The 12599-nt window shown below is 39.3% G+C and overlaps 1 protein-coding gene across 2 annotated transcripts; it reads right to left on the bottom strand.

Annotated features, from left to right (window-relative positions):
* Positions 1–173: 173 nt before the first annotated feature.
* Positions 174–5419, bottom strand: plaat1 (phospholipase A and acyltransferase 1). Of its 2 annotated transcripts, XM_063013062.1 has the most exons (6): positions 5404–5419; positions 3944–3999; positions 2335–2390; positions 1868–1997; positions 729–997; positions 174–532 (listed from the first exon to the last, which is right to left on the bottom strand). In XM_063013062.1, exons 3-6 carry the CDS (start codon positions 2362–2364, stop codon positions 431–433), a joined length of 531 nt encoding a protein of 176 aa, XP_062869132.1. In that variant the 5' UTR covers positions 2365–2390; positions 3944–3999; positions 5404–5419; the 3' UTR covers positions 174–430. The 2 variants fall into 2 exon arrangements, with proteins under 2 accessions (XP_062869132.1, XP_062869131.1); XM_063013061.1 differs by lacking the exon at positions 5404–5419 and having other exon boundaries at positions 3944–4145.
* Between the last annotated feature and the right edge of the window lie 7180 nt (positions 5420–12599).

Below are 12599 nucleotides of genomic sequence, written 5' to 3'. Positions count from 1 at the left end.
TCACTGGCCATAACTCTCAAAATAAATAAATATTGGGACTCACTGGCTATAACTTCCAAAATAAAGACAAATAATGGACTCGCTGGCCATAACTACCAAAATAAAGACAAACATAATGGGGTCTCTGGTCGTAACTCACAAAATAAAGACAAATAATAGACGCACTGACCATAAAGCTTAAAACCCCTTTTACAGAAGAGGGGGAAAAAGGTTTTAAATCTTTATTATATATTTTTATGAAATAAATATAACACTTCAAATACTGTTACAAAGCATGTCAGATTTAAAAGCATAAGATTAGGTTATTCAAATGGTCAGAAATGTAGCACTTTAGTTGTCATAGCAAACAGAACTGATTTCATAATAAAGGTCACAATATCTATATTGTTAAGCTGGGATTAATTTTTTGACTTATTTAGAGGTTTTAAAGTCAGAAAGGTCGGTTCCTGGAGCGAGTGTTGATCAGACCAAGCACGGAGAAGGCACTTGCCGCTGCTGTCACCAAGCTTATGGCTCCTATAGCACGCTTAGCCTGAGAAGACAAGATCAGATACAATTACAATAAAGCATATAAAATATACTGTAGATCTGCTTTCTAAATGCAGCTACATTCCTCTGTACTCTCCACAGAACCCATAGGCCTCAAGTGCTAAATGTGATGTCAGTGCATCAATATTTTTTATGAAAATGACAAAAGGACTACCAGACATGAGAGGAAACTGTCGAACCTGCTCAGATACGCCCTCGCCATATCGCAGTAGGGTGACAAAGTGCTCACAGTTACTGCCCAGCAGGTCATATGACACCTCCTGCCCAATCAGTAGCTGTGCTTGCTGAATTATGTCAGAGACGGGCAAGGGCGTGTGACTGTTGTCATATTTATTGTTGACTCGGAAAGTGTCTCCCCCCACCACGTCCTTCAGGAGCTGCATTCGTACTATGGCCTTCCGAGTGAACACCGACTTCACACTGGACATGGCAGCCGCCTGACTCTCATCTAAAGGAAGAGTAAAAATGGACAGTACTTTGAAAACCTTTGAACTTGGTTACATCTAAACTGTACCCACATTTCTTTAAGCTGAATAGTATTTCCATGAGTTGAGCTATAAACCAGTGTGCATTGTCTTTATTAGGTCTATCAGTATGGGCTGGGTGCATTTAAAACATGGATCTCAGCATCAGGAAGCACAGATCTGATGCATATCAGACTCTTCTGAGAGGAAAGATGATGAGAGGAAAGTGAAAGTCTTTGGCTTAAATTATAAATGGTATTCTTTTCATTTTTACCACTGCTTTGATCTGAGCCGGGTTGTGGTGGGACTGGTTCCCCTGGAAACACTGGGCACAGTGCAGATATGCACCCTCGACTGGGTGCCAATCTATCTGTGCCCCCACCCCTCAGCCAATCATGTCTGTGTAGGCACCCGGCCGGTCAATAACACCTGCTAAGATAAGAACCTGGATCTCAGCGGTGGTGTGCTGGCATTTTTTACTGCTTCACCACCTGAGCACCTATCCAGACGGTATGTGGGGTGTAAATCTGACAAGCTACATGAGCCAAGTAACACCATCACCACTATAAAACACACTAGTGTCCCATGTGCCCTTAAACATTCACTACACAAGGGGTTGGGAGATTTATTTTGTTTCGTTCTTTACTAACTGGTTCATCCTGGTCTTCAGTAACACTATACACAGCAATACATTTGTACATGTTTGTACACTCACTCACACCTAGGGCCAATTTACAGTAGCTGATCATCCTTCTACAGGTTTTAAGGGGGTGAAAAAAAACCAACACAGACAACAAGCCAAACTTTATACAACCATCGGAAGTTGAGGATCAACCCAGTTCTTAAATACCTACCAACTGGCGTAAGGTTGATGATGTATCCGTCTCCCAGGTAGAGCGCCCAGTGTTGATACGCTGGTCTGAAGATCTCAATGAGGTCCCCAGGTTGGGGTTCATTATAAGGGTCAGGTTCACTAGTGGCCATCTGAATGAAAAAATAAAACTGAGAAACTGCTGTTAAATGCTTTATTGGTCAAACAAAAATGTTCTATTTTATCAAACAATAAAAATGATTAATGAATAATTAATGAAGTGTGATGGTGTCAGAACAAGTAAAACGTATTTAAAAAATCGGTATTTTAATACAGTATGGCATCTGATGCAGTGTGACACCTGCTTTTGGATATTCTCAGAACATTTCCCTTTAACTGTATTTCGGCATTAAAACTGAATCCACTTCACGTGAATAATGTCAAAAGCTCTGTTCATGAAATAGATTAGTTTGAATTGTTGGAAATCTCTTGCTGAAGTTCATTACTTACAGTATGGTTTGTCCTTTGTTGACTATCCATCGTCCCACAGTATCACTGTATTCATTCTATTAAAATCAGAATTATTAAACAAACATTCATTATTAGTTCCACACACATTGTTCTTATTATTCGTATTATTTGTACTAATAGTTGAGTATGTACATAGTTTTGTGCATCGTGCCCAGTGATGGACTGGTGCCCTGTCTCTTCTTTGCAAAGATTTCACCATTTTATATACTTTTTAATGGGTGCAACCAAACTAGTCCAACATATATAAGCTAGTCATAATCACACTCACAAAAACACAGGTGGTTGCTTTCTGCAACACTAAATTAATAATTGATTCTGTGTGTATAAAATGGATCCAAAAGATGTTGTTTTACTTTTACTTTTTAACTTTGGTTTGGTTTTATGGGGGTTTGTTTAATTTTTTGGATGAGATAATACACCGATCTTCCTAATATTGTGTTGGTCCCCCTTTTGCTGCCCAAACAGCCCTGCAACTGTGATGCACTGTGTATTCTGATACCTTTCTATCAAAACCAGCATTAAGTTCTTCAGCAATTTCAGCTACAGTAGCTCATCTGTTGGATCAGACCACAAGGGCCAGCCTTCGCTCCCCACGTGCATCAGTGAGCCTTGGCCGCCCATGACCCTGTCGTCGGTTTACCACTGTTCCTTCCTTAGACCACTTTTGATAGATACTGACCACTGCAGACCGGGAACACCCCACAAGAGCTGCAGTTTTGAAGATGCTCTGACCCAGTCCTAAAATGTTCACTTGCTGCCTAACATATCCCACCCACTAACAGGTGCCGTGATGAAGAGATAATCAGTGTTATTCACTTCACCTGTCAGTGGGCATAATGTTATGCCTGGTCGTGTATGTGAGAAAAGCACTATTGCAGAAATGACTGAAATCCCAAAACTGCTACAGCATACATATCCCTTTCAAGTGTGTGTACATGTTTAACTTTTTTAACAAAGATAAACTTGAAACAATGTGAACAGTTTCCAGTATGAGCACTAGAAAGTGCTGGAGTATCGAAGGACAATGATTTTAGTCACATACGTGCACAGGCATACACTCACAATACATGGTTCAAACAACATGCACACACAATAGCATGAAAGTAAAGGAGAAACTAGTGGTTTAAAAACAGGAAAGGGAAGCTTATATAATATGTGTTTGTATATAATATCTAAATGTGACCCACATTTTCTAATATTATAATATGGTTGAAAATAACATTACAAATAAAAATGTAAAGAAAATATTTGACATATATGTAAGTGTTTCAGAATTTGTCTTACAGGTTTCACTGTGTTTATATACTTAATGCAGTTATAAGTCAAATGTCCACTTAACCTGATCTAACTAATTCAATACAAAGTTATTGTACTGGCTCAATACAAACCCACCAAGGAGAATTAGTTTATATCCCCCATGTTTTCAAATACCCGACCACAGCATGGGGCTCTCAAACTGAATTACATGATGAGTATAATCTTACTTGTAATTGTCAGCAACAGAAATCCCATAACTAACACTATATTAATACAGTACATACGTAGGTTACATACAGTATATAAAGCCACAGTATTTAACAATACTTACTTAACAGCAGAGATCATCCTTATCCAAATCTATTCTACCCCTCCATTGGAGTCAGACTGGATTAAGAAGAAATAAACACAAAATACTGTGAATATTTATATATCTTGAATGGCTGATTTCCAATATGAAGAGTCCAGTACTGGAACCACAGTTTGGATTGATATCTCTCTGTCTCTCTCTCTGTGTCCTCTCTCTCTTGACTGATATTGCTCTGTAGACTGGCACAAAAGCATGGCAGTGTCAGTCCCAGGTCAATCCTTTCATTGTTTCCAAAATACCCCCACTGTCCTATGGTGCAAAAGGGAGGGTCATGGAAAAACACGTTTTTTACCCAAGAGTCCTGCCCCAAACACTGGCCAGAGAATGGAATAGACTGAATAGCTTTGTGGCACTGTCACAGAATGACACCTTTTTAACATGTCATTTCTGTCAAATTGCAATGATCTTATGTCCTTGCTGGTGAACTGTAGAACAAGACTTGTTCATACAAAACTTGTTGTATTGTTTTTTCATGGTCAAGCAACCATTCTCACCATGTTCAGAGCCATGAAATACATTCTCAAGAGAGAAAGTTTAGGTGGACTGTAAAATCTGTTGGGCAAGAAATAATGACCTGGGCTGTCTGGATGGTTTAAACTGGGAGTTACAGTGAAAGTAAAATGGCATATTGCTGGTTATGCTAATAGGTAAATAGATAGATTCAATTTTATTGTCATTGCTCAGTACAGGTACAAGGCAACGAAATGTAGTTAGCATCTACCAGAAGTGCAAATAGTAGTATTGTTAAAAAAAACAGAGAATATCAGTAAACATATGTCTATGATTAATATGAATATAAAGTTATGACTATAGCTATTTACATATATGGAATTATTTCTAGGTACATAGTACTACATACATAATAGCAATAATAACAATAAGCATATGAATAAAAAAATAAGGTATGTATTATAATAATAATAATAGTAATAATAATAAAGATTAGTTAGGTATACATTCTAATTATAACAGTAATAATAATAAAGATTAGTTAGGTATACATTCTAATTATAACAGTAATAATAATAAAGATTAGTTAGGTATACATTCTAATTATAACAGTAATAATAATAAAGATTAGTTAGGTATACATTCTAATTATAACAGTAATAATAATAAAGATTAGTTAGGTATACATTCTAATTATAACAGTAATAATAATAAAGATTAGTTAGGTATACATTCTAATTATAACAGTAATAATAATAAAGATTAGTTAGGTATATATTAGTAATAACAGTAATAGTAATAAAGATTAGTTAGGTATATATTAGTAATAACAGTAATAGTAATAAAGATGTGTAAATAATAACTATACAGCTGTAACTATAACTATATAAGGATGGTGAAACATAACTATAACTATACATATATGTGTATGAAGGTTGTGTAAAGTGCAGGTGCAAATGATAAATAATTACAACAGTCCAGTGTGCAGTCCGGGGTGTTGGTAAAGTGCAATCAGTATTTGGTTACAGAAACTAACTTAGACAAAACAACTCTCATGCCAGTGTAGGCACTAGGTGGCAGCAGCTGATCCCTTCGTTAGTAATGATGCCATTTGGACAATTCTAAACCAGTACCAGTAAACGATCACAGGAAGGGTTTGTAACTTAACTTTTTAACTTAAGTACATTAATACAATTGGCTGGACACACTATTGTTCTTATGGAACTATCTTATTTTGTTAAATATGAGTTCACTGCATGTATCACTTGAATCTTTTTAAAGCATTAATAAGCACAGACACTGATGTTGGCTTGCAGTCACTATTTCAGCTTATCTTCAAGGTGTTTAAATGGACTGAGGTTGTGGCTGGGACTCCAGTCAGACCAGTCAGGTTTACCACACCAAACTGGGCAAAAACTTTCTTTCTGGATTTTTTTCTTTATTTTCACTGCTCTAGAATTCAATAGTTGTGTACTTTACACCATTTAAGCCAGCACTTAACATTGTTTATCATGATGTTTGGGCAGTTGTAGCCTAGCAGTTAAGGTACTGGATTAGTTATCCAAAGGTCACTGGTTGAAGCCCCACCACTGCCAGGTTGCCACTGTTGAGCCCTTGAGCAAAGCCCTTAGACCTTCATTGCTTAGATAATATACTGTCACTGTAATGTAAATCGCTTTGGATAAAAGCGTCTGCTAAATGCTGTAAATGTAAATGATGTCAAGTTAGTGTACAGCTGCCTGGCAGTGGAAACCCAATCCATAAAGCTTCTGACAGTTCTAGTGCTTATAGAATATAATAGAATGCCTTTATTTGTCATATATACATACACAAGTGTTTAGTACAAAATTATTTCTTCGCATATCCCAGCTTGTTTGGAAGCTGGGGTCAGAGGACAGGGTCAACCATTGTACAGCGCCCCTGGCGCTGAGAGAGTTAAGGGCCTTGCTCAAGGGCCCAACAGTGGCTGCATGGATGAGCTGGGATTCAAACTCTCAACCTTCAAGTTGACAGCCAAAATCTCTACCTACTAGGCTACCACTATCCCTAATGTCACTGCTCATGTTGCCAGAGAAGTTTAAAGCCTAGCAGTGGCTATCGCACACACTACACACAGTAGCCTAGATGATAGAGCTTTAGGCTATCAATCGAAAGGTTAAGAGTTCGATTCCGGGCTGTGACGAGCTGTTATTGTTGGGCCCTTGAGCAAGGCCCTTAACCCTCTCAGCTCCAGGGCGCCGTACAATGGCTGACCTTGCGCTCTGACCCCAGCTTCCAAAAAAGCTGGGATATGTGGAAAACGTGTTTCGGGTCAGTGGTAGCCTAGTGGGTAGAGCTTTGTGCTATCAATCACAAGGTTGAGAGTTCGAATCCGGGCTCTGCCATGCTGCCACTGTTGGGCCCTTGAGCAAGGCCCTTAACCCTCTCGGCTCCAGGGGTGCTGTACGCTCTGACCCAAGCTTCCAAAAACAAGCTGGGATGCTGGGATATGAGGAAAAAGAATTTCATTGTACTGTACACACACACACACACGTGTTCCAAATTATTATGCAAATAATATTCTCAGATTTTCCAAAATTACCTATATGAATTGCAGTCATTGTAATTTTCCAGTCATCAACTATTAGAGTACAATTGAAAGATTTTTGAACAAACTGCCAATGATAACAGTATATTTAAAAAAAAAATAAAACACTCAAAATGCACTCAAAATGCATGTTCCAAATTATTATGCACAGCAGAGTTTTCAACCTTTTCATTTTTATAAAGAACAAAAAAATGGTCATTTGTGAAATTATAAGCATTAGCAGGTTATTACAAACTGAAATCAAACAGTTTTCAAGTCAAAACTTTATTCTAGGTGATGTTACATTTGCACATAGGACCCCTTGTTCGAAAGGAGCTTCTGAACTCTCTCGTCCATTGAATTTGTCAGGTTTTGGATGGTATCTGCTTCAATTGTTTTGCATGAGGACAGAATACCCTCCCAGAGCTGTTGCTCAGATGTGAACTGCCTCCCGCCATCATAGACACTCCTTTTGATGATGCTCCAGAGGTTCTCAATGGGGTTGAGGTCAGGGGAGCATGGGGGCCACACCATAAGTTTGTCCCCTTTTATGCCCATAGCAGCCAGAGATGCAGATGTGTTCTTTGCAGCACGAGACAGTGCATTATCATGCATGAAAATGATCTTGCTGCGGAATGCACGGTTCTTCTTCTTGAACCATGGCAGGAAGTGCTGTTTGAGAAACTCCACATACATTATGCAGGTCATCTTTACCCCTTCAGGGATCCTAAAGGGGCCGACAATCTCTCTCCCCATGATTCCAGCCCAAAACATTACTCCACCTCCTCCTTGTTGGCACCGTAGCCTTGTTTGCATGGGGTGTCCATCAACCAGCCATCCTCCACTCCATCCATCTGGACCATCGAGCGTTGCACGGCACTCATCGGTGAACAAAACAGTTTTGAAGTCAGTCTTCATGTATTGTTTGGCCCACTGGAGCCGTTTCTGCTTGTGTGCAGTGGATAGAGGAGGTCGACAGGATGGCTTACGCACAGCTGCAAACCTCTGAAGGACCCTGCATCTTGTTGTTCGGGGGACGTTGGAGGCACCAGCAGTTTCAAAAACTTGTCTGCTGCTATGACAAGGCATTTTTGCAGCTGCTCTTTTAACCTGACGTAATTGCCTGTTGGAAAGAGTCCTCAATTTTCCCTTATCAGCACGCACACGTGTGTGCTCTGAATCAGCTACATACTTCTTGATTGTGCGATGATCACGATGAAGTGTCTTGGCAATGTTGATTGTAGTCATGCCTTGACCTAAACACTCCACAATTTGTTGCTTCTCAGCAGCCGACACATCCTTTTTCTTTCCCATTTTGGCTGAAAATGTAGGCTGCTTAATAATGTGGGACAGCCTTCTTAAGTAGTCTTGCCTTTAATTGGACACACCTGCCAAACTAATTAGCACAGGTGTCTGCAATTGCTTTCAGTGATATAAAGAGCCCTGACACACGTCACCATCAATAGGCTTGTTCGACTTAACCCGGCGCTGCGCAGACCGATCGCGGCCTGGCTCGGTACGGTGCATGCCGGTTAGTTTTTTTTGTCCGACTTGCGTCGGCGCCACCGGCGCGTCTCGGTGACAGACTCGTTATAATCTCGCGAGAGCGGGGCGGCTTCAGGCGGCGGAGCCAGTCGCTGCAGTTGCTCTCCACGGGCTGCGCTGCCTGAGAGACGGCTTGATGACGACAGAGCTTAATCCTCATTGGCTAGAAGCTCCGCTGAATCCTCTGGCGGTTGTTTTGTTTCATTCTAAAATGTAAATCTCAGTTTATTTGTCTTAAAGACCTGATATGTGCGAAATACTATCATGCTTTCTAGTAGCATGACAGTTTATTTTCGTACAAATTGCAACATATGTCATAATTATCATTCCATATCATGAAAAGACTCAAGTAGGCTACCTGATATTTCTTTAATGTAACAGATCTTTTTATCTTGATGTTTTTCTAGAACTTCTGATGGTTCTTGTCTTCTAATTTTATTAATATAAAGCAATCTAAATTGCTTTAATATTTTATATCTTAACTGTTTTAATACCACTATCACTATTACACTTTGATTTATTTTTCATTTTTCTCTGTAAACTTTGTAAAAATTTAAAAAAATGCTACATGAATAAAAATGTGTGGATGAGCATGGTGTCACGTTTCTTTACAAGAACCAAGGCCAGAAGGTAAGCTGTTCTGGAAGAACAAAACAATCTTGTTCAGATGATGATTGTGTTAAGAGATTCATCTTCAATAAAACCACAGCCACTATTCATCATCAATGCCTAAATAACTGATGTGTCCATGCTCGAAGAAGCACAAACTTCTACACAATTGTACAATGTACTTATTAACCACATTATTCATTAATGAATCATACTGGGCACATTGGTGAGCATACTGAAGTTTACTGTTTAACAATGCATCTATAAAATACAGTGGTGTGCGAACATTTGGGCACCCCGGTCACAATTACTGTTACTGTGAACAGTTAAGCAAGTTGAACATAAAATGATCTCCAACAGGCATAAAGTTAAAGATGACACAAAACATTTTTTTTCTTATGTCTCTATAATAAACTGCATCTTGGTTGTGAGGTTGTAGTGAATGCTGTTCATCATTCTCTTCATCCTGCACATCATCACCTTGGTCTCCTGGCTCCAAGCAAACATTATGTAGAATGCAACAAGCTGACACTGCTGAGCTGATGGACTGGACATTCCTCATGTGCAGGCATCAGAGTCTCCTAAACTTTGCTTTCAGAAATACAGTGAGAATGATAAAATAGAACTGTTTCCTCTTAAAATATGCCAAGGGGTTGTCACAGTGTGGCTTCCGAATATGAATGTGGCATCCATCTACTGCACAGACAGTGTTTGGAAATCCAGCTGCTTGAAAGCCTAACAAAGAATTGTGCAGGGTTTGTCCTAAAGGACAGGAAATGTGGTGTGCCATGTGTGTATTTACCAGAGTACAAAACTCATGGAGATGTTTGGCAAGAGTGGATTTTGTGATACTGAATCGGTCTGAAATACCCCTATATGACTCCTGGTTCGACAGTGTCCATAGACAGGCTAGAACACTCTTTGTCAGTGGCAATTTTGTTTGCTGTGGATTCATATAGACAGGGCCAAACGTGTTTATAAGATCCTAAATAGTAAGTGAGAGAAAAGACGGTTATCATGATAACATTGAAACCATCTGGATGATTATGTGGCTTCCACATACTCTACGTACCTCCACTTGTCCTTTGGTGAGTCTGAAATGACCTCTAAATTCTGAGAGACTATAGAGGGGGACAACATCCTCTACAAAATGTTGTGTTTTTGGAACAAGCCTAAAGAAGGGTAAATGTGATTAAGTCCTTACGTAGACAAAATAATTATGTAGACCAGGGGTCCTACTTTTTAACCAAAGGGCCAGATTACTGTTCTTCAGTGTTTCGGGGGCCGGACCGCAGGTGAAATAGTAAACACACCCAAAAAAGCTATTTACTATGTATACTGGATGTATTGTCTGTGCTTTGTATAATTGTAGTTCATAATGATAATGCAGAAATTTTATTTATTTCAATAATTTCCATTATCCTACCTCGTACAGTGTTTCCTTAAAAAATCAGTGTGAACTGTGAGCCTGCTTTTGCCTGACGACAGTAAGCGTCAGGTTCCATATTTGTTACTGCCAGTCATAATAGCTAATAAATGTTGATCAGTGAGTCTGGATCTGGTTGGAGATTTAAGGTGTTTCAACTTCGAAAAAGTCTGCTCACAGAAGTAGATGCTGTCGAAAACGGTAGTTACTTTGAGTGCATGTTTTATTGAGATCGGGGAGCAATGGAAAGAGAAGCATAAAAATTAAACAATGTGCTTGAGTTTGGATTTTGGATGCATAAATGCCTTGATCTCCGGGAGCAGGTCGTTAAAACATTTCAAAACTCGCCCCGACTCAGCCAGCGGATCTCAGTAAAGCACATCTTCAGCTCAGACAAGAATTCCTGTGCCTGTAGTTAAGAGCATTAGCTTTAATGAAATTAACAGAGGACACGAGGATTTTCATAACAAAATCCCACTTTGCAACACAGTTCAGTGGCTGCGGTCACTCATCTCTCTATTGATGCGCCAATCACTCCCCCCCCCCCCCGCCCGCTATAATACTGTGAGTTCGAAGATGAACAGTGGCCAGACAACATGTATTGCTGCAGTGGTTAAAAGGGCCGGTCAAATTAAAGCATCGGGCCGTAGTTTGATGACCCCTGATATAGACAGTTTGGACTTTAAGCCACTTTGACACAATATAATTGCAGTCTATTTACCATATACACAACCATAATGATTAAGGTCTGATTGAGTGCACTTTATAATTTCCATCTAATTATTTTTGGAACACTTTTACATTGTTTATCGCATTCACAGATTCTACCTTGAACAAACCATATATTTGGAATTATGTATTCTTACGTTTTCATGTGAAATGTTTCAATAGTCTTGAAAAATAGGCTACTTAGTTTAGGTCTATTTATTTAAATTGTTGTAGACAGATATTTAAATCTATTCATTAACATAAATATGTGTTTGATAACATGTTTGTTAGAACTTTTCTTTCTTTTTTTTCAATCTACAATCTACAAGATAAATGAATGATGAGTAAAACTATATTTATTTACAGAAACTTATTTTGACACTTTATGGTCATCTATATTCACCACTATGGATTTGGAAAACAAACGCTGGGCTTAACCTGCTCAATGATCAACAATGTTTAGTTCGATTTCACGCAAAAGCAGAGCGATTTCTACTGCATTCACTTCATCAGCCACGCAGAACGCAAACGCCGCGAGATCCGCTGTAGCTCACGTGTGTTGCAGGTGGCGACTGTCCGGCTTTCTTTTAACCTCCTCCCCCAACTGCAACCGGCAGCTCTCGCTGACCACCAAGGCGAGGCGCAGTTCATCTCGAACAAGCCTAATACATTTACATTTTCAGCATTTAGCAGACGCTTTTATCCAAAGCGACTTACACAATGAGCTGAACACAATGAGCAATTGAGGGTTAAGGGCCTTGCTCAGGGACCCAACAGTGGCAACTTGGTGGTGGCGGGGCTTGAACCGGCAACCTTTTGTTTACTAGTCCAGTACCTTAACCACTGAGCTATCACTGCCCCTAATGAGTTTAACTGACAAACAAAAAAATTCTTACCTTATCACTTTTTGCATAATAATTTGGAACACAGTGTATATATGACAAATAAATACATTCTTCTATTATATTTCTGTTCTGTTAAGATTGTGTGACTGATTCACCAAGCTGTTGTTTTTACTAGTTAATGTTTCCACTTTTTAATAACTGTTACTGTTACTAAAAAGACTAAACAAGTCAGAGGATGTGTCCAAATCGTTTTGGCCATATAAATGCCGCAGTGTGAATGCAAGGCATTTAGAACACAGCCATGCAGTGTATTATGTGTGGAATACAGGTGGGAAACAAAACAACGCGCGATTAAATGGACCACTAGGAACTTAGTGAGTTATCGCGAGACTACAGGCGGAAGTGGGCAGATGAAGAACACCGTTTGGACCGTCTTTAGTATGAAGGCGTCGCAGAAGGGAACAGAAA

Source organism: Trichomycterus rosablanca, chromosome 17 (genome assembly GCF_030014385.1).
Source record: "Trichomycterus rosablanca isolate fTriRos1 chromosome 17, fTriRos1.hap1, whole genome shotgun sequence".
NCBI lineage: Eukaryota > Metazoa > Chordata > Actinopteri > Siluriformes > Trichomycteridae > Trichomycterus > Trichomycterus rosablanca.
Note: the sequence above shows the minus strand (reverse complement) of the source record. Positions and strands in the feature narration are given on the sequence as shown.